Here is a 23,534-nt window from a genome sequence, read left to right as displayed (position 1 = left end):
GGTCAATCAGAGCCGCAAGAAGGCTACCATTGAGCTGCATGCTCTCTCTCTCTCTCTAGTGTAATGGTTATGCGTCCGCCTTCTCGAGCGGTAGGTCGTGGGTTCGATCCCCGGCCGGGTCATACCAAAGACTCGAAAATTGGTATCCGCAGCTATCCTGCTAGGCGCTCAGCAATCACGGATAGCATGGAGGAGAAAAAAAACGGGCGCGCAGACTAGATGACCTCACGGCCGTATCGCAAGTCCGCCGTCAAAGCATCTCGATGGTGCAGGCGAAAAAGAATATCATCTCTCTCTCTCTCTATCAGTGGCAATCTCGTCATAGCGGCCTCCTTGGTCTGGAGCACGGGAGTTCCCCGAAAGTGATTTGTCGTCTTTCTGCCGCGCGAGTTTTGTTTAATCAACTACGATTGTCAATATACGATGCGATTTCGAGTTCTCCATTAGTTGCTGACGATTACCCCTGAGCAGACGAGTGTCAGCCGAAGATATTCGGGTTCATTTCAATATGAATATAATATTCAATTGATCAACGATCACTGCGGTATTATTTCGTTATACGTGGTCTGGCAAGGATTCTGCTATGCTATCATTGTTCGCATTCCGAGGGAATAAAATTTACCCCTATGAATTAGAGCTACAACGCCAAACATACAGGTCAATAGAATAGAATCTAAATTCCGTTTACCCTGACAGTTAGTCCTTAGTTGAAATTGAAAGTTATTGTTCTATAAATGGAAGAGCCAAAGTTTTCCAACACTTCTGCCGTGTCTCTGTACATTGGTGGCGTCAATGTCAAATTTCCGGTGAAGCCGTACCCTTCACAGCTTTCCATGATGAGTCAAATCATCAGAGGATTGGAAAGAAAGCATCATTGTCTGCTCGAAAGTCCCACAGGAAGTGGGAAAAGTTTAGCCTTACTCTGCTCGGCTCTAGCGTGGCAACAGGTAAAGAGATATTTTCATTATTTATGACTTTATCAGTGATACATTACTGTGGGTCCAATATGGAATCGGTGTCTCGTGCACACCAAAGATTCTACTGCCTACACACAGGTGTGACGCTGAGAACCGTCTTGGCACACCAAAGATATTACGCTAAACGTACCGGGATTCCAACCCGGCTGTGGGTTATAGCCTACAGCACTTTTTCTTTATATCATCACCAATGTTCCCTCTAATTTTTCACGAGTCTGCGCAAACACGCCAACTCACTGCGCAGGCCCTTGGACAACAGTGCGCAACCAGGCCCCCATAGGGTGATAAAACTAACTTCTGGGGACCCAGACCCCCTAGAGCTCTACGCTTTTTTCGGGTACTTATCTACATTGCGTGCTCGGTTAGTGGTTGTGTCGCCTAAACGCGCGATGCGCGAAAAATTTATATAACTCATTATTGAATCGGTCAATATGACCGGGAATTCTAGGCGCTTCTTCGTTATACGATCATGACAAGCCAGTGTTCCCCCATGACACCAACAAATGTTTCACATGAACACGAACAAAAATTTATAAACGCCAAAATAAATTGTTTTTTTGTGTCTTTGTAGAGACGGATATTTGGGTGGGGGTGGGGGGTATTAGGGTTGGGGAAAGGGGGGTTGGATGCGGGTTAGGGCCAAGGTTGGGGTAGGGTATCCCAAGATTAGGGTTGGGGGATATTAGGGTTAGGGTAAGGGGGGATATTAGGGTTGGGGGAAAGGGGATTGGATGCGGGTTGGGGTAGGGTATCCCAAGATTAGGGTTGGGGGATGTTAGGGTAAGGGGGGGTATTAGGGTTGGGTGAAAGGGGGATTGGATGCGGGTTAGGGCCAGGTTGGGGTAGGTTATCTCAAGATTAGGGTTGGGGTAAGGGGGGATATTAGGGTTGGGGGAAAGGGAGATTGGAGGTGGGTTAGGGTAGGGTATCCCAGGATTGGGGTTGGCAGATACCCTAATATCCCCCCTTACCATAATATCTGCCAACCCTAATCTTGGGATACCCTACCCCAACCCGCATCCAATCCCCCTTTCCCCCAACCCTAATATCCCCCCCTCACCTTAACCCTAACCTTGGGATAACCTACCCAAACCTTGGCCCTAACCCGCATCCAATCTCCCTTTCCCCCAACCCTAATCTTGGGATAACCTACCCCAACCTTGGCCCTAACCCGCATCCAATCCCCCTTTCCCCCAACACTAATCTTGGGATACCCTACCCCAACCTTGGCCCTAACCCGCATCCAATCCCCTTTTCCCCAACCCTAATATTCGCCTCTCCCCCAACCCTAATATCTCCCCTCTCAACCCTAGTATCCCCGTCACGTAACCCTAATATAACCCCTTCCCCAACCCTAATATCTCCCCTCTCCTTAACCCTAATATCCCCCTCGCGTAACCCTACCCCACCCCCACCCAAATATCCGTCCCTACAAAGACACAAAAAAACAATTTATTTTGACGTTTATAAATTTTTGTTCGTGTTCATGGGAAACATTTGTTGGTGTCATGGGGGAACACTGGCTTGTCATGATCGTATAACGAAGAAGCGCCGAATTCTATATATATTGATATCAATTTTTATCCTCTCTCTGCTCACATAATCAGATTTACCGGTAGAGCTCATCGAGGGGGGTGTGCTGGAATAGATAGGCCCTATAAATAATAATACAACATCTTCGGGCGTACCCGTTGGTATAATGACTTCGTTAAATGATGCTATTTCGTTACCTCCTATCTGCTATGTCAAAAGATATTGAAATCGCCCAAACGTACTAAACTAGAAGACGTACACGATTTCAAATTGGTAATTTCTTTACTGGCAAATAATGTACCCTCGATATGGCATTTGTCGTGATGTTTGACTCTAATCGCCAGGACAGGAACATTCGGCACCAGCCATTTATGCGTCCATGGACAATTAAACATATATGTATATATATCGATGTTTTCGGTCAGCACAACGGCAGTCCTTTTCGGCCAAGGTTTTCTCGCTGCTGTTCGTTCTGGCGCACTTCTCGGAGTCGCATATATTACATAGCCTATAACTTGATCTGTCTCGGCGCGTCGTGGTGCGGTAATGGCCGACGCCCAAGTGCCCATTTCTATAATTCATGCGTATTTTTTGTTGGAAAAGGGCACCCAATATTCAAGATATTTGACAATACTAAATCGCGCGTAGCGCGAAAAAATTATATAAAAAATTCCCCAAAAATACACCATGATTTATGTTAATTCACGAAATAATTTTGGGCCCACTTCGAGCTCGGACCCTCCAATTGGGGGGTTTGGGGTGCGGCAGTTAAGGTCCTGAGTAAATCTTACGCATTGTTTATGCCACGCGGAGAAGACTAATACTTCGAGCTAGCCCATTGTTATTTATAACTTTGTTAAACCATGTTATTTCGCCATTCCTAGAAAATAATGCGCATTGAAATGATATCAGTATCGCTCACGCGTACAAGGCCATACTAAAAAAAATCTCTTTCGTGAGGAGCACGTGATTGCGAATTCTCATTTCTTCGTGGAGCGCAATATTTAACTTTGGTGGCCGCACTTGTAACGCGGTTTCAGACTTCAGTAATAACACCATTTCCCCTACAATTTTTCACGAGTCTGCGCGCCTGCGTGGTCCATTGGACAACAGTGCGCAACGACTAGAAAAACATCACTTCAGATTTTTTGTGCGCAGCTTTGATTTTCTGTGCGCAGAGACCGTTTCAGCACTGCGCATTTGCGCACGTGCGCAGCTTAGAGGGAACATTGATCATCACCATTCAACATTCACCAAGGTGCTGTTACTCAGTACCACACAGTATACTTAACATACTTCATATGATTAACAGCCTACCTATGAAGGCAGTAAATTTCCTGTGATGGAAGTGATTTTAAAAGACCATTCTATATGCTGTAAGTGGTATCACAATATTTCTGTGGCACATTTAATTCAACTTGCAACCGATTGTTTACGCTATGCTATGATTGCGTAATAAAGTGTATTGCTTCTGCTCAAGTTACACCGCTTTATTGGCTTTGGCTATATCAGGGGTCACCAACACGCGGCCCGCCAGGTCTTCTTTCGCGACCCACGAACTGATATGAGATTTCGGAAGAACGCTGTAAGTAAGGCATTTTGAAATGCTGAAATTGATTTCATTTTCTAAATATTGTTGTTTCAAAATGAGCTATTCGCTTGTGTCCGAAATCATTATTCCTCACTAGCTGAAACGGCTTCAGTTATGGCGACATCATTCGATCGAGGGAGAATCAGCTGATATGAATAGACATATTGCCTTGACGTGCAATTGCCCATACACTGCCGAGACCGAGATGCTTGGAAAACGGCTTAGTGCTTCCCCACAATATCAAGCTTTGGGTTGCGACAGTCTGTAAGCCAGTAACGTGTATCGCCCGCCCCAATATCGATTCTTTAGTCGACCAACAAGATCGCGTAATGGTGAAGCGTCCGGCTTCTTGATTGGTAGGTCGTGGGTTCGATCCCCGGCCGGGTCAGACCAAAGACCTGATTAGTAACACTGGTATCCATGACTTCCCTGCTTGGCGCTTATGCATTACTGGGAGAGCATGGAGGCGTGGTGTATGACTTAGAAAGCCGTAAAGGCTATATCTGCACTTCCTTGTCCAGCGGCATATGCACATCATGCACTCATGGTATGCATATGCACAGATCGTGTGTATGTGTATCGTGAGTCGGTGTATATGCCGCAAAAAACATCAAGGACAAAAATAAACTACGTCTTTCCTTCCTTCCTGATAAGCGTTGTCAGGTATCGTGCGCAGCTCACAGTTCAAAATAAAATGAATTTGATAATCATGATATTTCTTGTTCCATTTGTATTTCTTTGATAAAATATTATTTCTTTTCCGGTAACTATGCCTATGCTCATGTTAGAGAGCACAGCGTTGTACTGACATAAAGATTTTGAAACGTGGTTGCTCAGCTATTTGGCCTATTTTGTATTGATATTGATATTCTTGCGGCCGGTGGCCTCTACTAAATTTGAAAAGTGGCCCGCGACCCGTTTTGAGTTGGCGACCCCTGGGCTATATGATAACACGTAAGCAACTACATTGAAAGCATGAGCTGAATCAATATCCTTTTGCAACTTTTCACTATTTCCACATACATCCATGTTGTGTCATATGGGGCCCGTTTCCACGTCGCAATATTCAACATCCAAAATTTCAGGGGAGTAATAGCTTTTGTGATACCTGTTCTTCTTCTTGACCAACACGGGGAATACTTACTCTAATCGGCAAGCCTTTGCGCACCCCCAAATTTTCGCCGAGTCGTAGAAACAAAATCTACTGTAATGCACACTAGTACATTGCTAGCAGGGTTGTAATCATAGGCGCCGACTTACGAGGTTACGAGGTGGCGGCCACCTCGTACAAAATGCTCAAACGCACAAGTGATTTGTGACCAGTAATTAGTAATCAGGCGAATTGATGCGACCTCGTTAGAGACGTCTTCGATTTCGATACGCGCGTGTGCCAGGCGCGTAGCCATGGGTTTTCGGGGGTCGAACTTCCCTACTTGAAACGGGAAACCCCGTCATTTTGAAATGATCATTCTAACTCTTGCAATTGCAACAGCTGCAATTCAATAATTGTGCAATCAGTGTTCCGCGCGGCGGGTTTGCGAGAAACGTGTTGTCAATTAGCGCAAAGAATCTGTGATTATCTCCTGCTGAGATGGTCGCGAAATTAGGTCATTCATTCCCGTGCGGGGGTCAATCGTCGCTAGCCTGATTTGTCGCGCCTCGATCAAGCCTGGTTCCGCAGGCTTCAACAATCGCATCTGCAATGGGCCCAGTTCACACTATATCATCGCTTAACTGCGCTATCGAATCTGCATTGGCGGCTTCGGTCTGGTGTGCACGATATCATCGCTGACCTACACAATAGCATCTGCAATAGGCCTGGAATCAAAGATATCATTGCTGGCCTATGACCTAACTATCGCGTCTCGGGCCTAGCATGCTTTGGTTCCTGTCTCTCGCTGGTTTCGAGACAATGCGGTCGAATTTACGCTAATTAGTTATTGTTTTATGTCATATTGATTGAAAAGCGACACCGCGAAACTGAATAACATCAAATCGCTGCAAACAGACTTTAACGTGCGAAATTGATTCCCGCTAATACTTGAACATAACGTCCAGAACAGTGGTTCCCAACCTTTTTCGACCCATCGCCCCCTTTTCAAGGTCAACACCGATCATCGCCCCCCAAATTTTGTGCACCGATAATTGGGCATACAGACTGTAATCACCGGCGGGTTGACTGAAAAAAAAAAAAAAAAGGTCATCTTTCTCCGCTCAGAGCTGAAAATAACGTTTTTTCGCTCCGCATTGCTAGGTGGATGACTAAAAAAAAAAAAAAAAAAAAAAAAAAGGTCATCTTTCTCCGCTCAGAGCTGAAAATAACGTTTTTTCGCTCCGCATTGCTAGGTGGATGACTAAAAAAAAAAAAAAAAAAAAAAAAAAGGTCATCTTTCTCCGCTCAGAGCTGAAAATAACGTTTTTTCGCTCCGCATTGCTAGGTGGATGACTAAAAAAAAAAAAAAAAAAAAAAAAAAGGTCATCTTTCTCCGCTCAGAGCTGAAAATAACGTTTTTTCGCTCCGCATTGCTAGGTGGATGACTAAAAAAAAAAAAAAAAAAAAAAAAAAGGTCATCTTTCTCCGCTCAGAGCTGAAAATAACGTTTTTTCGCTCCGCATTGCTAGGTGGATGACTAAAAAAAAAAAAAAAAAAAAGGTCATCTTTCTCCGCTCAGAGCTGAAAATAACGTTTTTTCGCTCCGCATTGCTAGGTGGATGACTAAAAAAAAAAAAAAAAAAAAAAAAAAAGGTCAGCCGTTTTTACGCGTCATCGCCCCCCTATCGCCCCCTTCGCTATTTTCGCCCCCCGTCGCCCCCTTTGTCCATTTTCGCCCCCCTGTCGCCCCCTTCGTCATTTTCGCCCCCCTAGATCGCCAAATCGCCCCCTGGGGGGCGATATCGCCCACGTTGGGAACCACTGGTCCAGAAGATGTGTATCATGTCTCGAGTTCTAAAATACGACAAAGATTTGAAATCGGTGCAATCAAGTTCGGACATTTTGATTTGCGAAAACTGTCGCCGAGACTGCGTAATACTCGCGCGTATTTAATTGTTCACCAGAGATCAGTGACTCGCTATTTGACAGCACTCCCGGACTCTGGCAAGCTTATCATACGCCTAAAATCGTTGACATGAAGAGATTATATGATCGCCATTTACGCATGTACTTGACCCCTAATTGAATTGATGCTACGCGCCTAGCGTGTGCTGAGAAGCACCATCCTAGATCTCCTCTCCCGACCAGGCGCCCAAATATACGTTCTGCTTTTCTGAAATCTAAATTATGTGCACCCATATTCGTTTACAAAACCATTCATGAGCTAGCTAGCTTAGTGATAGGTAATCGTAGCGCGGAATTGGAGGGTGTGTTGGTGTGTGCCTGCAAATTGGAATTAATTTCTTCGCAGATTCGCTTTGCCCGTGACATTAAACGGGAGATGCAGCAATACAGCTTGAACACCGATATAATGAGAAAACAATTGTCGCGACGAAAGCCACTCAATACAGTGTCACACTCAAAACCGATTCGTGGCGATACTGATTAGATTACACGCTTTCTTATTTGCCATCATCCATATTTCTTGTTATCTACTTGATACATTCGTACTCCGAAATTGTCGCACAAAGTCATTTTTCAGTCTTCCTCTCATTATTAACGTGATGCATCACAAGATTATGGGTGCCACAAATTCTGATTTTATTCGATTCGTTTGAACAGGGAACCTTCTACATTTCAATAAACTTGATGATTGCTGGATGTACTCGTATCGAGAACAACATTATCGAATATTAAACTATTAGGCATTAGATAGACAGTGGATTTCTATTGGTAAGATCGCGGCATGCGTCCGAAAGTGGAATTAATTCTAGCCCAAGGGTGGCCAACCCGCGGCCGTAGAACGAAATTTGCGCGACCGTCAACACGTAATTCAATTAGCATGCGTTGGCGGCCGTCGACATGCCGAATGAATTTACGAATTGACCGATGTACTCCCGAAATGCTTCGCGAACTTAAATCGGGAAATGCACCAATGTTTTAATCATCAAACAATTGCCGCGATGTGAGTTGGTCAACGCGAAGCAAGAAACCGTAAGAGACAATTATTGATTGGCTGCGCGATTTCGCGTTTGTAATCATCATTACTGTCTGCTTGAAGTATTCGAGAGTCGCCGTGTGTTACTTGCAAGGCCAGTGCGTATTAGTTAGTCACACTGGGCATTGCGCGTGAATAACATCGATGCAACTGCAGAATCCGTCGGACGGACTGGTAGCGCAGGCACTTCAACACTTCAAATGATCGTACCGTTTTAAGATTCCATTTAATATCTCGACTGCATGGTTTGATATTAATGAGTGCAAGACCAGTATTAAAATGTCACGCGAATGGTTTAACGCTGCACGCACGCCACCGGCATGTAGTAAAGTGCGTTTTCGTGCGACGATGACGTCATCGATATGGAACAATTATGACGACACAAGACTTCGCCACCTCGTAAAAAAATAAAAGTCGGCGCCTATGGTTGTAATGGTTCGACTCGTGACTCGGATCAAGTCGCAATTTTTCATTGACCTGAGTCATTTTCTTGAAAGCGGAAAATGACTCGACTCGAGTCAATTTGTGTATTGACTCAGCTTGTGTTCGAGTCATTGCGCATGACTCACCACATTTTATGTGACTGATTCAAGTCTCGTAGGCTATATCCGGACCGATAATTAAAATAGGCCTAGAAACTATCTATTACCTGTTTGAATAAACATGTTTAGAGTGAGAAAATAAGTGTATTATGTGTCTGAGGCCTTCGACAGTAAGTCAGTTGAAATCGATACTGAACAGTGAACATTAAATACTATGACTCTGACTTGACTTGGTGGTGAATTGAAAATGACTCGACTTGTCACAACCCTCAATTACAGGTGCACAAAATGAACTGTGCAGGAGCCCCTGAGACTGACTCAGGGACCCCTGGTGTTCCATGGAACACCAACTATCAAACACTGCTGTAGAGAAATATGAATCAAGTATAGTTGATGAGATACATTGCAAGATTATCCTTGTAAGGTCATGTGTCTCGTGAACGTTACTATTAATGATCTTTATTCCAGGCACAGCATGCCAAATATGAAGACGATGTCATTGCCAATTTGAAATCTTGCTCTGAAACTATGCAAGACCTGAAAGAATGCACCTGTCAAAAGGTATTTTACCATTTCACCAAAGTTATATGTCAGTTTCGTCCAACATTATATTCACCCACAGGCAAAAATTGGTTCTACATCCGACCAATCAAAATATTTTGATAAAAGCACTACCGACAAGGTCATTGACTTGTGTTCTGACGATGATGACGATGATTTCAAGCCAGCGAAAAAACCAAATACCCGGTCGCAGGCAGGTTTGTCAGGCAACCATCTGTCTGCTTTTTGAGTTCCTGACGGAGTAGTAATATTTCAGAGAAGCACAAACCTAGTGTAAGTTGTGTCTGCAAACAGGCGAAGACTGATCCTGAAGCAGGTGATGTCCCAGAATGGAAAAAGCCCCGTGTTCCGAAAATCTGGTTCGGAACCAGAACTCACAAACAGATCGGCCAAATCACGAAAGAGCTGGGAAGGACCCACTACAGGTATGTCGATTAGCCGACGTTCCGAAATTGTAAATTTATAACAGGTGGGGATGTGCGGCATGCGTGTAGCCAGCCGAGAGAAAAGGAGGGATAGGTAAAACAAATATGGGGACATTGGCGCCTACTTTATTTTCGTACGAGGTGGCGGAGTTTTGTGACATTCCAATCACTCCTTAGCGGTGACATCATAGTCGCATTAGAACACACTTCACTATGTGCCGCTGATCTACGTACAGCGTAACCACTCATGTGACGTTTTAATACTGCTCCTGCACTCATTAATTTCAAACCATACAGTCGAGTTATTGCATGGGATCTTAAAACGGTACGAACATTCATAAGCGTTACCGGGCGGCATTGCTTCATTTCCCAATTTACGTTCGCAAAGCATTTTTGAAGTATATCGGTGTATGTTCCGCAAAATGACCAAGAACAAAATATGTACTGTCCTATTTTTATTTAATGTAACGATTATGGGCTAGAAGTAATTCCAATCCCGGGAGCATGCCGCAATCTTATCAATAGAAATCCACTGTCTACGAAACGCCTAATAGTTTGAAATTCGATATTGTTGCTCACGATACCAGCCCGTCCATCCATCCATCAAATTTATTGAAATGTAGAAGGTTCCCCATTCAAACGAATCGAATAAATTCAGAATTTGTGCCACCATGAATCTCATGATGCATCAATATTTGACAATGTAATTCAATGCCGTGCACTGCACAATGAATGCGCCGTGTTGATAACGAATTGAACACTGACAAATGACATTGTGTGGCAATTCGGGAATACGAGTGTATCAAGCAGACAACAAGAAATATAGATGATTGCAAACGAGAAAGCGTGCCTCTAATCAGCAGTATCTAGTCCCTTGCGTACATCACTAATGTTATGAGTCTGACATTGTATTGAGTAGCTCGCCTCGCGACAATTGTTTTCCGATTATCAGGGTTGTAAACCAGTCGCAAGGTTATGAGTCACGAGTCAATCTCACTATCATAGTTTTGACTCCAGTCAAGTCGAGTCATTTTCAATTCACCACCGAGTCAAGTTCGAGTCCAAGTCAGCAAGTAGAGGGCCGAGTAGTATTTAGTATGACGAATGGTCAATTACAAAGATTTAGGTCGTTAAGACAGTGTAAAACAATGGCATGAAGAAACAATAAGAACAATGTGCGAATGTATTCAGAATGTTACGCTACTGATGTGTGGCGTTTAAAACGCAGATCGACTCAAATATCATGTCTGAAGTTTATCTTGGATGCATCAAGTATGTCTAAGGCTCAGGTCTTAGGTGTGTTCAAGTTCTTCTAGCTCTCGGGTATCATGTCTCTGATTGTCATTTATTATATGGTAATGCTTGCGACACCGCCAATATTTTGCTCGGGTTGTTCGTACCCAGGTCTGAAATATACCAAACGTTTCAGCACTACCAAAATGACGATATTGTCGAGTCGAAACCATTCGTGCATCCATCCGGCCGTCATGAAATCTTCCAACAAAAACGAAGAATGCAAGGAGCTGAGACTTCGCACGCATGTTTCTGAAAGTGGGCCGAAAATAACTTCCCAACCGTGGATTCCTGCTCGTTCATTTTATCCTTTTGTTGCAGTGAGTTGTGCGTATTACCACAATGTGAAACGCATGAAAACACATCACCAGCTGAACTGTGCGGGTATGAACGGCGCTTGGGATTTGGAGGATTTGATCGGACTCGGAAAGACCATCCACGCATGTCCGTTTTATAGCGCGCGTGAGCTTATCGCGTCAGCTGATGTCGTGTTCTGTCCGTACAATTACCTCATCGATCCGATGATAAGAAAGCAGGTTTGTAATCTGTTACATTTTAATGATATAGAAGCAGTGGATAGTAAAACCTGGGTTGCAGTTTGTCGCTTTATTTATTTATGGAAAATATTCATAAGGATCGTCATCGCCGTTCCCACTTGCTTAATGAAATGACAGGCCTCGTATCTGACGAAAAGCCTATGTGCAGTAGGGCTCTTCAAAAATGACTTTTTTTCTCAAATCGTACTGGCTACTTGATAAAATTGTTAGGTTACCTAATTTAAGCCTACAGACCAAATTTGGTTCAATTCCGGCCAGTAGCCGCATTGCTACAGGAGAAGAAAGTTTCCATTTATTATATAAAAATATAAAACAAAAAATTTGAAAATTTTCTGTTCACCCCATGAAAGTGTTGGGCTGTCTATAGAAACGATGTTCACCAAATTTGGTTCAATTTCAACCAGTGGAAGCGGAGTTATTGCCGTCGAAAAATTTGGATTTGAATAAAATAGTATTTACGGCGGGCGCCACTATCATAAACAATTAAAGAATTGGTCACCGTAAATACTATTTTATTCATAATCGAAATTTTTCGACAGCAATAACTCCGCTTCCACTGGTTGAAATTGAACCAAATTTGGTGAACATCATTTCTATAGACAGCCTAACACTTTCATGGGGTGAACAGAAAATTTTCAAATTTTTTGTTATATATTTTTATACAATAAAGGGAAACTTTCTTCTCCTGTAGCAATGCGGCTACTGGCCGGAATTGAACCAAATTTGGTGTGTAGGCTTAAATTAGGTAACCTGACAATTTTATCAAGTAGCCAGTGCGATTTGAGAAAAAAAGTCATTTTTGAAGAGCTCTAATGTGCAGCCCACAGTTTCATCGAGGTATTTCAATCTGGCTGTCCAAAATATACCTACAAATTTTAATGATTGTATTGAAAGTGAGAACCTATGAATGCCTTAGCTGCACTGCTTTGTCACTGTTTACCAACTAATATGATTTATCATTACACCGGTGGTTTTGAGACTTTTTCGTGACGTCATGTCCTTCCGGTGACTTTGCTGCGAGCGTACAGCAATGGACGGAGGCTAAAGAGTATTTTTTTCCTCTTTTCGTCCAGATGCAGATCAACCCCAATAATCAGATCATAATTATGGACGAGGCGCACAATATAGAAGACAGTGCGCGGGATGCAGGGAGTTACTCGATCAGTGAGGAGGCCTTGGGCAACACGACCGCCGACTTGTATTATTTGATATGCGAACAGGTCAAGCCGGAGGACCACAGACCTTTGCATTTGCTCTGTCAGAAGTTAGTTGCGTGTTTTATTTGATTGTGGTACCGGAACAGATTCAGTGGGATTAAAGCATCTATTGTGCTTTTCAAATTACTGTCTGCAGATTTGTAAATTAGAAACTCTGGTTATGGAATTGAGCAAAAGTCGTTATTGAAGTCCAGAGGTGGTCAAAGCAGTCAAGAAAGCTGCTCAAGTAGAAGTAGAAGTAGCGATGTAAAATCAACTCAAGTACGAGTAGAAGTAGTCATTTTAAAAGCGGCCTAAAACTACTTGAAGTAGAAGTAGAATTGACTGACTTAATATCTACTCAAGTAAGCAAGTAGTTGTGAGAACGATCGTAATTCGTTCGCTTGGACTGTCAAAAGCTGCAAATTGAGCTATGCGAAAGTTACAGAGCTTGATTCATATTGATGCATACCAGGAGGTATAAATTATCGACAGCAACAGCATACGTCCGCATCATGGGATGAAAATGATAGCATTGATATGGGAATGCGATACTAATCCTCTGTTTACTCAAACACCTCGGTTTAGAAAATATCATGGTATGGTGCCCTTACCGATATTATAAGGCCCTTAGTTTGGTCGAAGAGCGATACGGAGAAGTTGATAGGATACGGTGTTAACACTTTGCACGATTAGTAAGCATTAATAAAAATTATGGCTGATCGTAAAAAATCTCATATAGTGTAGCTCTATTTTCGGAAAATAGAGGTATTGCTACACTTGTGGCGGTTATACTTCAATATGTATGTTCTCCAGACAAAAGAACTGACACTAATTTCAACTCAAAATATGACGAAAAGTCTGGGCTTTAATCAGCTTTTATGAAAATTAAATGTTGATACTCAGTGAAAACAGCCCCGAAATTCCTCAGGCTATCTTTCCAATTAGAGAGTTATACTACTTCTACTTGACAAACTGAAAATAGCGAAAAGTAAGTAAGTAGATCATGAAGTAGAAGTGGCGGGAAATTAAATCTACTTGAGTAAACACCCAAGTAGCGGAAAACTACTTGAGTACTCCAAAAAAGTAGAACTACTTCGTTACTGACCGGTGACCACCTCTGTTGAAATCTTAAAATCTGTCGATGTGCCTATAAGATCGGTGATGGTGTCTTAGAGCGGCTTCACTCCGTTCAAAACTAGGATTGCATAAGCGCAAGAACCTTTTGATATGTGACTCGTGACGTAGCATATGAGAGTCAATATTACATAGAGCATCAATATTGTTTTATTATATGCGCATTGAGCCGTTGGCCACTCTTATACCTCTTCGGATATATGCTCCATCCTTTATCGCTATTTGACCTGTATTCTATTGAAGCCTTTTTCCAGTCACGTAGTTGCTTCAGCTACTGCAATGTTTTCTAAAGTAACAGTAATTGGAAAAGGTGTAATGTCGTATGTAAGACTACTATGGAAATATTTTTGAGTAACTGGTCGTTGTGACTCTTAGCCTTTACGTGTCAACAAAACCAGGACGTGTCTAATTCATATTCTGTCAAACAAACGGAATCTAGATATTTAGAATGGGCGTCAGAGTCCTCGCTCTTTTGTATCAGGCTCGGTGAGTGGATCGGCGAACAAACGAAAAATCTCAAACCGTCTGATTACGAAACGTCGTCGGACGTCTGGTCGGGCCGGAGTATAATCGAGCATTTGAAGGAATGGGGGATAACACAGGACACTTTGCCGCTGCTTGAGGTAAACCGTGAATGACGTTTCAATTTTAAATCGTCGACGAGGGTTTCTTTGTCAGGCAAATCTCACCTCTGCACTCGATCGGGGCGATGAGGACCAGGAGTCTGCGAAAGTAATGCATTCTTCCAGTCAAGCTCTTCTGGGAGGACTCTTCAATGTCTTGAGGTAGTTGTTCATGTTCAATTCGGTACCGTTTAGTACTAATTTCATCAGTTCATAACACACGATTACGATACAGTAATAAGATAAGAAGTCGAAATGTATTGGAATGGTCTTTAGTCAAACATTCGCTTTGGCTTACAGATATTGATAAAAGAACATGTAGATAAGAGGCATAGACACTGAATGACAAGCAGAGGTGGTCAGTAACGGAGTAGGTATACTTTTTGTAGTATTCAGGTAGGCTTTATCTAGTTGTGCTACTTGATTGGCTATAGTTTTTTGGTTTATGCCACTTCTACTGCTACTACAGTTTTTTGGTCAATACTACTTACTTTTTCTACTTTGTACTTTGAAATGCGGAAAGCTGTTTTCAGATAAGTTAGTATTCTAGTGAAGCCTTTTTCCAGTCGGACGGTTTCTTTAGCAACTACGATGTTTTGTAAAGTAACGGTGGCTTATTATTAATTTATATTGTCAATCATTGGAAAGGTACATCAATTGATCTATCTTGGAAAGAACTACCTAGACTTGAAAATTTCGACAAACTCGACTACCTCTCATTAAACGTTGCAAAAAAACAGTGACACGAAAAGGACCACGGACCTATGATCATGTGCCAGTAGGCAAAATTATTGTGCCAGATAGTGGTCCGGTAATCTCGGGCGCAGACTAGTATTTATTCGGTGGAATATGCTTGTATTTTGTCTTAAATGTGGAACTGCTCAACGACTGTCTGATTTGTGGTTAAATGCGGTTCCACAGTTGCGGTCGCACATGCTTGATAGAGTGTTGCGTTGTCAGGATCTCTTAAAAGTTGGTACCGCTTAAACTACTTTCTGCATGCCAAAGATACTGTGATCTACTGAACGGTAGAGTATACGAAAAAGGTCATCACTTTGGTCCAACTTACTTCTTTCTTTGCTGACAATCGGATGTTGGTATATTCAACCTGCATTGATATACTGTTGATAAACTCGCTATTCATCCTTATAGGTTTGTGATTGACTATGATTGGATTATTCGTGTTTTTGCGGAAGCTAGATGATTGCAAAAAAAATGTGGGAATCGACTATGCGTGTGCTTAAAGCATTGGATGCCACTCATTGTGAAGGAATGTTAATGTGTAGCTTCAAAAAAAATGAACCAAGTAGATTGTAAGCAAGTAATGATGGCGATTACAGCAATCTCAACTCTAGTTGTTACCATTCGTTCATTGTTAAAGGGTCTGTAACTAATGGTAAACTGAAATTTGTATGTACTAATAATACTAGTTTAGTGCCTATGTCCATTGTCCATGCATCCGACATATTGCAAAGTAAACTTGATTTTTGGATGGGATTTGATGACTTTGTATCACTTTTATGGTATGCGACTTGAAAATATCGATTCTTGTTCTTGTGTAATGTCGGTGCACGTCGACACCAAATCTTGGATATTTGACTCTACTCAAAAAGGTGGGTGCCTGTCTTGATTCCTGCACAAACGCACCTCTTTTTCAGATATCTGATGAACGAAGAGTATAAGTACTGTGACGATTACAGGGTGACGATTTTAAAGCAGGCTGTTTTCAAAGTACCGCCTCCAAAGCGGACCAGGGACGGCTGGATTTCCCTGTACAAGAAATCGAAAAAGCACTTGGAGACGACCCTGAATTTTTGGTGTCTGAATCCGGCTGTGGTAAATTTGGATTTTTCAAAAGTCGTGTTAACTTTTTCCTCAAGCTATCGAATATATTATCTCTTGATTGAAATTTATCCATGACTGGGCCAATGCAGTGCAAAATTTCAAAGTGAGCTTTGTATCAGTAAAAAAATAAGTTATAGAGACAAACAGAGAACATTGCTATCCCAAAGACGATTCAGTCTAATAGTTTTTCGTGAACAAGTTATGAGGTCCAATAAAAATGAACCAAAAGTCAAAAAGCCAAGAACGTCAAATCCAGTGACTGACTCTTTCATGATTTTACAAATAACAATAATGCATTCAGTCTCTGGTAAGCTCAGTGTGATATGGCGAGTGTAGAGACAAATTACTATGCACAACTGTAGGTAATTTCCGGAGTTATCGGCTAATGGAAAGTATCAACACCAATGCCAAGCGTTTCATTTCAGGCTATCAGCGATTTGAAGCAGGCCCATTCTATTATCCTCACGTCCGGCACGTTGTCTCCAATGTCGTCTTTCTCTTCCGAGCTGGGATTGTCTTTTCCCATTCAACTCGAAGCCAACCACGTCATCAAGGACTCTCAGGCATGGATTTTAAATCATGCCGTCATTTTAGGCAGAGTTTCACGACTTACTCCCGACTACTTAGTAAATATTTATTGCTTGGATTTTCCATTTGTTGTTGAATTCTTGAAAAATTGAGTTATATTGCATCAAGCCACCCGCTGTCATTCATCATAACTATTAACACGAGTGTGTTTATATTTGCTTAATAATCTTCCGTGTCCTGGCTTGATGTGAAGATTTCAAGGATCATATTGACGGCACCAGTCTTAACCGTTGTTACACATAGCTAGAGGCTAATATTATTGTGTTTTTGTTTTGCGGTTAATGTTCCAGTTGACGGAGCAATAACATCTCTCTGCTGATTGCGGGAACATTTAAGATGTTCAATTGTGAAAATCAATGCGTACCTTACGCGATTCACGCATTTTTGCAGGTCTGGGTCGGAGCCTTGGGCTGCGGACCGAGAGGCATAGAGTTGGAAGCTACCTATAAAAACACGGACAGGTTTGACTTTCAAGACGAGCTGGGCGATCTCATATTGCAAGTTTGCCATGTCGTGCCGCACGGCGTGCTGTGCTTTTTCTCGAGCTACGGAATGCTGAACAAGATGTCGGCCCGTTGGAAGGTTTGATATAGAATTCGTATATTCATAGGTGATCAAAGTAGTCAACGACGGTACTCAAGGAGGTGGCTACTTTGAAAATCGCATTGTGCATCTTCTCGACTAATGCAAAATCTCTAACGACACTATGAATTGGTGAGGTTTTAGAAAATATATTCAATTTATTCAGGTACACTACATAGCCTAGCCACTTGCGTAGGAAGCAGAAGTGGACAATACCCGCCAGAGTACTTCATAATAGTAAAAGCAGTTCGTTACTTTTAGCCCCTGATCGAAACTGGAGTGGCGATATTTAGGCTACTATTGTTTTCACATGTCAACGGGCCGTTTCCATGTTTTAGGACACCGGATTGTGGCATAAACTTCAAGAAAGAAAGCACGTCGTGTGCGAGCCCAGGAGTAGCAATAAGGAAGAGTTTGAAGCCTTGTTGCAAACGTTTTACAACGCAATTGCGGACTCGCAACATAACGAGGCTGGCGGAGCCATCATGTTTGCCGTTTGTCGAGGGAAAGTCAGCGAAGGTATGAATGTTTTGATGTTGAAATACATGGAGAAGCCGGTCGAGTAGTCACTTGCGTTAGCTAGGAGTCGATGTAACACCATAAATTTCTACTCGATTGCAAGCAGTGAACACACCAAAACTACTCAAATTGGACTAAGACAGGTTTGAGAAATAGATTGGGTCTTTTTTGCCGATGCTTTTGCAGGTTTCCAAAAAATGACAAGATCCCTCCTCGTGATCTTTGCAAAACAATGATATGCGATCAAGTCGGTGCCGTTTTTGATGTTATACTCTGTCGCACAGACTGCTCTTGGCCAATTTCACTCATGATTTGACTCTGAATAGAGTATTGGGCTTTAGGTATTAATAGTGCCGGTATCACTCATTTGACGTTATAGCGGCATGAAAGATGGGAAAGTTCAAATATGTACCTTTTATGCTACCGCAAACAGTATAACGCCAGTTATACATCACATTCAAGATAACTTTGTAGTTCTACGACCTTGCCTATTTCATTGCACTTATTGACAATGACCAGGGTTGTAATCGAGTCACAAGGTCCCATTGTGCCCAGCCCATCTAGTCTAGATACCTCTACAATTTATATACTACTTTCTACTGGTCAAATCTGCATATTAGAAAGAATTTGTTTGGCTCTGAAAACTGTAGAAGTAGCTGCGTAACTAGTTTGAAGCAGAATGCTTGAGTGCTTAGAAATGTTAGTAGTACATCGTTGCTGAATGCGTCTGGAATCGCTCCAATCCCGACATTGGCGAATGATGTTTTTACGGCGCTACTAGGTCTCGACTTTGCCGACAACAACGCTCGCGCCGTGATCACCGTCGGCATCCCGTTTCCGAGCATAAAAGACAAGCAGGTGGAACTGAAGCGGAAATACAACGATATGCACAAAGCTCAAAGGGGGCTGTTGTCCGGCGGGCAGTGGTACGAGATACAAGCGTACAGGTACCGGGCTTTTTTAGTTTGTGTGTGATCGGCCATGTTTTTGTGGTGAAATCGTTGTGGAGATCATGTCAACCGACTCGGCTGTGAGATATTTTGCTGTAATCATACTCGAAGAATCGTGCGTAATGCTTGTTTTCTATAATGTCTCAACGCCAATGTCTTTGATAGGCAATGTCTTGTTAACGTTTAGGTTTAGTTATAAGATCTGTCCTTCTTTTTGACATATTTACTTCTTTTCGGCACTGAGACCTTGATTATGGTGGAGTGGGTAAAGGTTTGAGTTTCATGTTTTACTCAATTTTGCGGGTAAACCACTTCGAAGCTTTTGACTTCGCTCAGTTTTTGGTCCCTGTTGATGGCCACCGTGATTATATGTCTAGGCTGTGTTTAACCAATTGGCAACTGGGTATGTTCCACGTACTCCACACCTTAACAATATCAATAAGTCAAGTTGAACTGTCACTTGAATAAATCTATCCCTATGCCTATTCTCATTATATTTCCTTGGTATCGTTCATTCGCGATTCACAATTCAGAGCGATGAACCAAGCTCTGGGGCGATGCATCCGGCATAAAAACGATTGGGGAGCCCTGATCATCGTCGACCGGAGATTCTGCAAAAATCCAAAGAGATATTCGAAAGGTTTGTCGAAGTGGGTCAGAATGAAGGTCAGCTACTAGGATACGCCTGCCTTGAAAGAGGTCTCTTATCGGACGCTGTTCCTCAGATGAATACGTATCCTCGCTACGAACACGGGAAAAGCAACCTCGCAGCTTTCGTACAGAGGTGGAAGGAATTGGAAAATTCGAAGTGCGCAATATCTGCTGCTGAGCCTCCCTCTTCAGTTGACCTGACTGCAACAAATATGAGGTGTGTAATCCTTCAAATTAAGTGTTTATTTGTGAAGTGCCGTGTTAAACCGAGTGCCTGATGGATCTAAGTAATCGCAAGTGTCGACCTATGAAGCACCTTGTTTTACCTAGTTTTTGGAACAATATAACTAACTCACTTTTGAAGAAGTAGATTGAGATGAGGCGTTCCAGACTATTGTAGGTCGAGTTTTACACCACTGTGCAAATTGCGTCCCCTCGACCATACCTACTCACCATACCTACTCTTTGAAACTACTTGAGTACTTTTCTGACCCTATATTTTCTATTTCCATTTAAGGGGACTAGCAAGTCAAAATTTTGAAGAAATAAGAATTTTAAACTTTTTTTTGGTTGGCAATATTGACATAGTACCTATACTCTTACCTCGTGGCCGTAACCAAAACGTAAATAAAAATTTCATAACTTCGATTTTACACTGCACCCGTTTAGTATCTTTTATTACTGGTGAAATGTTTATTAAACTTATTCTCAATTGTAAAATTTTTTTACACAGATTCATCATAAATTAAAACTTTGACATATATGTCGTATAGTGTTCACTCGAGACCTATGGTATGCTAAGAACCGTTTGTCCTAGGTCTACCCTGCTCTGAATTACAGATTTTCACCGCAAACTTTTGAAAAAATAACCTGAAAATTTTAAAACTTCAAAATTAAATTTCTTCAAGATGAGTTTCACATATTCCTTCAAGTTTTAGCATAGCATGGACTGTCCTAGTACGTCCAAATGAAGGCGTTGGATAGGAAAAAGGGGAACCTCAATTATGGGATTTGATGTTCGGCGCATCAAGCAGAACTACAATTTTTGATTTTTTGTATCGAGCATAGCGACAGCTAGCAGCCAGGGTTGTAACCAAGTCACAAGGTTCCGAGTCACAAGTCAATCTCATTTTCATAGTTTCAACTCGAGTCAAGTCATTTTCAATTCACCACTGAGTCAAGTCCGAGTTCAAGTCAGCTAGTAGAGGGCCAAGTCCGAGTCATAGTGTTTTGACTCGAGTCCAAGTCATTTGGCTCACAGTTCAGTTTTCAGCTTAATCCGTTTCAACCCCCTTTTTTCTACTCTGCTCCAGTGATAGAATGGCTCACATTCATAATTTTGTAATTTTCCTCGTTCTTAACAGTTTCTGGCTAATTTTCTAAGGATCAGGACTCATAGACGAGATACCAATAATGTGGTAACTTTAATGTCCTTTGAAGTTACAATGAAATGTCTGTCTTGGTCATCCCAGTCTCGAGTCATATGACTTGGTTCGAGTCATGCCCCAATGACTCGAGTACAAGTCGAGTCATTTTACGCATTCGAAATTATGACTCGAGTCACCCGAGTCGGACCCGATTCGATTCATTACAACCCCCTGAAGTAGTTCAGTCCGGTCCTGAAAATTTCTACCTCTGCTTCTAATAGAGTGGATATTTACGGGAGTACCCTGACTATTTGACTCTGATTGTACTTTAGCAGTCCACCTGCCACGAGCCAACATTGCAGAACTCCGAACAAGTCCGCGACGAGTACAACACGGTGGTTTCTTTGCGGAAAAGAAAACAACGTTCCGATTTCACCCAACCTGTTGCAAGCAGGCAATAAAGAAAACGATGTTATTCACGCGTCTGAGGAAATTGAAGAAGCATTTTCGCATGAAGACTTTGCCGACGACGACTTTGCCAACGACACGATTGCGGCGACTCCGCAAAAAGACATCACGATTATACCCGAGTCGCCTTTGTCGGAAGTGAAAGCGATGTTCAAGTCTCCCGACGGAATCTTGAAACAAAAAGTTCGGCAACAGTTGGGTAAGAGATGGAGGTGATCAAATTAGAATGCAATAACGTAAATTTCTATTCAAACACAAGCAGAAGTAGCGATTTCCAGGCCTAGTTTTGGTTAGAAACGGAAGATAAAGTAAGCCATCACTGGTATTTGTAGAGGAAGCAGCATAAATTTCCGCGCGAGTACAGCAATAACGTGTGGTTCTCAACCTTTTTGACGTCGCGAACCGGTAAAACTTGAAAACAAATGTTGCGGGCCGGTAAACCTTACAAGATCAATATCAACCATAAATTTAATTACGGCAACTATATTCAACTCAAATGTAACTAGATATTTATAAGTGGTTTTATTGAAGTTTCAAAGTCGAAGCTCACGAAAGTCCTGTTAAAGGCCAGTAACTCAATTGTGTTTGTTCGGTATCCTTTGATAGAAATGCGACTTTTACCATTTGCTATAGCCTCTATTATGCTACCACACTTTCACAGTATGAGTTAAATGATGTTTGTTTAACAGTCTCCCTAACTTTCTCATATAACTTGTCGGAAACAAGTTTTAGACTATACTTGTAAACAGTTTCGTGCAACACCTTCCCTATTGTGAGGTACGCCCAAAGTAGACTATCAATTACGACAGCACACAAAAATGTGTTCCAAACTTCTAAATCAGTTTCAAATTTGATGCTTTAGTTCTATAATTTATGGACAAGCGACCAACTTCTAGAATTTTAGAATTTAAATACTAAATTCTATTCGTCGGACCGGTGTTCGTGAACCGCTGGCTTTGGCTGCTTCAAGAAACACTGCAAGTATGTGTTTTAGACCAGTGGTTCTCGAACGCCTGCGTGACGCTTTAGACAAATTTTGTGTGAAAACTGCAGAGCCACAGTGACATAAATTTCTGCTGAAGTATATGCAGAAGCAGCAAACATAGAACCGTCAAGTGGAAGCAGTAGCAGTCCTAAAAAAAATCACCATCTGAAGAAGTAGTGGAATCAGTCTTAAAAATCAGTCTTACTTTAGTACTTTGGCCATACCTATTTCATCGCACTTTGTGTATAAACTTACGGCGTTAGTTCTGCTTGACTGGCAACGCTGACTACTTTGACCATTTACCGTGTCTAGTGTTTGGTGATGGTGTCGGTAATGACGAGAGAGAAATCAGTAAGAACATGCTCAGTAAGAGCAAGAAGATGAAGCAGGAGGATGTCAAAATATCCAATCACACCACAGAGGTTTCAGGTAATGTATAGCGGAGTTGCCGATATTTTGCGGTATGGTGTACTTTACTGTGTTGCATCCAGAGCGTGACGCCGAGGAAGACAATTTTCGAGAGAGTAAAAATACAAAAAAGAGGAAGCAGGAGGATGAAAAAGCATCCGATTGTACACTGGAGGTTTCAGGTTTGTATAGTATAGTATAGTTTCCGATATATCACCCGAGTGCTTCTTGACCTTGACGCTAACACCTCACAAGGGGCGATTTTGATTTTGAATGGGGCAGAAATGCTCGGGGGACGCCGGACTGGAGTTGAATGAGTAGAAAAGCCTCAGCTCTTCCAAATTAGATTACAATTAGAATTATAGCTAGTGTTTTTTTTCAAATTTCCGTTAAGAAAGAAATACAACATCAATCTGATCATTTCGCACCATACAGTTCTATTAAGTTTTGAGGATAACCAGAAATTGAAGAATTAAAATTAGAGCATAGAAACATTTAAGAATCACTGCTTTTCTGTGCTGCGTCCAGAGCCTGATGCTGAGGAAAAAGACAACTCTCACGAGAGAAAACGGAAGAAAAAGAGCAAGAAAAGAAAGCACGAGGATGTCAAAGCTTCCGATCATACAACAGAGGTTTCAGGTATGT

General features: G+C 42.1%; 2 protein-coding genes across 5 annotated transcripts in view; one reads left to right on the top strand and one right to left on the bottom strand.

Moving 5' to 3' along the window:
* Window positions 1–23,534, bottom strand: part of LOC145447388 (U3 small nucleolar RNA-interacting protein 2-like) — a 186,837-nt gene that overhangs the window by 80,325 nt on the left and 82,978 nt on the right. The window lies entirely within an intron of this gene.
* LOC145446065 (Fanconi anemia group J protein homolog) overlaps window positions 449–23,534 on the top strand; it is a 29,134-nt gene continuing 6,048 nt past the window's right edge. The window contains exons 1-20 of one of the 4 annotated variants that reach the window (XM_080324246.1): window positions 665–947; window positions 9,203–9,295; window positions 9,357–9,492; window positions 9,552–9,720; window positions 11,150–11,271; window positions 11,335–11,549; window positions 12,644–12,834; window positions 14,385–14,526; window positions 14,582–14,688; window positions 16,185–16,362; window positions 16,797–16,934; window positions 17,350–17,541; window positions 17,880–18,060; window positions 18,842–19,007; window positions 19,544–19,676; window positions 19,736–19,878; window positions 21,361–21,695; window positions 22,794–22,910; window positions 22,973–23,071; window positions 23,418–23,528. In XM_080324246.1, the coding sequence (XP_080180372.1) occupies window positions 735–947; window positions 9,203–9,295; window positions 9,357–9,492; window positions 9,552–9,720; window positions 11,150–11,271; window positions 11,335–11,549; window positions 12,644–12,834; window positions 14,385–14,526; window positions 14,582–14,688; window positions 16,185–16,362; window positions 16,797–16,934; window positions 17,350–17,541; window positions 17,880–18,060; window positions 18,842–19,007; window positions 19,544–19,676; window positions 19,736–19,878; window positions 21,361–21,695; window positions 22,794–22,910; window positions 22,973–23,071; window positions 23,418–23,528 (3,181 nt within the window). In that variant the 5' untranslated portion in view covers window positions 665–734. Of the gene's footprint in view, window positions 948–9,202; window positions 9,296–9,356; window positions 9,493–9,551; window positions 9,721–11,149; window positions 11,550–12,643; window positions 12,835–14,384; window positions 14,527–14,581; window positions 14,689–16,184; window positions 16,363–16,796; window positions 16,935–17,349; window positions 17,542–17,879; window positions 18,061–18,841; window positions 19,008–19,543; window positions 19,677–19,735; window positions 19,879–21,360; window positions 21,696–22,793; window positions 22,911–22,972; window positions 23,072–23,417; window positions 23,529–23,534 lie in introns of all 4 variants that reach the window. The other 3 variants (XM_080324245.1, XM_080324244.1, XM_080324243.1) reach the window with 3 other exon arrangements.

Source organism: Botryllus schlosseri, chromosome 9 (genome assembly GCF_051294905.1).
Source record: "Botryllus schlosseri isolate E-star chromosome 9, Bs_hap1, whole genome shotgun sequence".
Taxonomy (NCBI): domain Eukaryota; kingdom Metazoa; phylum Chordata; class Ascidiacea; order Stolidobranchia; family Styelidae; genus Botryllus; species Botryllus schlosseri.
This window is presented reverse-complemented; position numbering and strand designations above follow the sequence as displayed.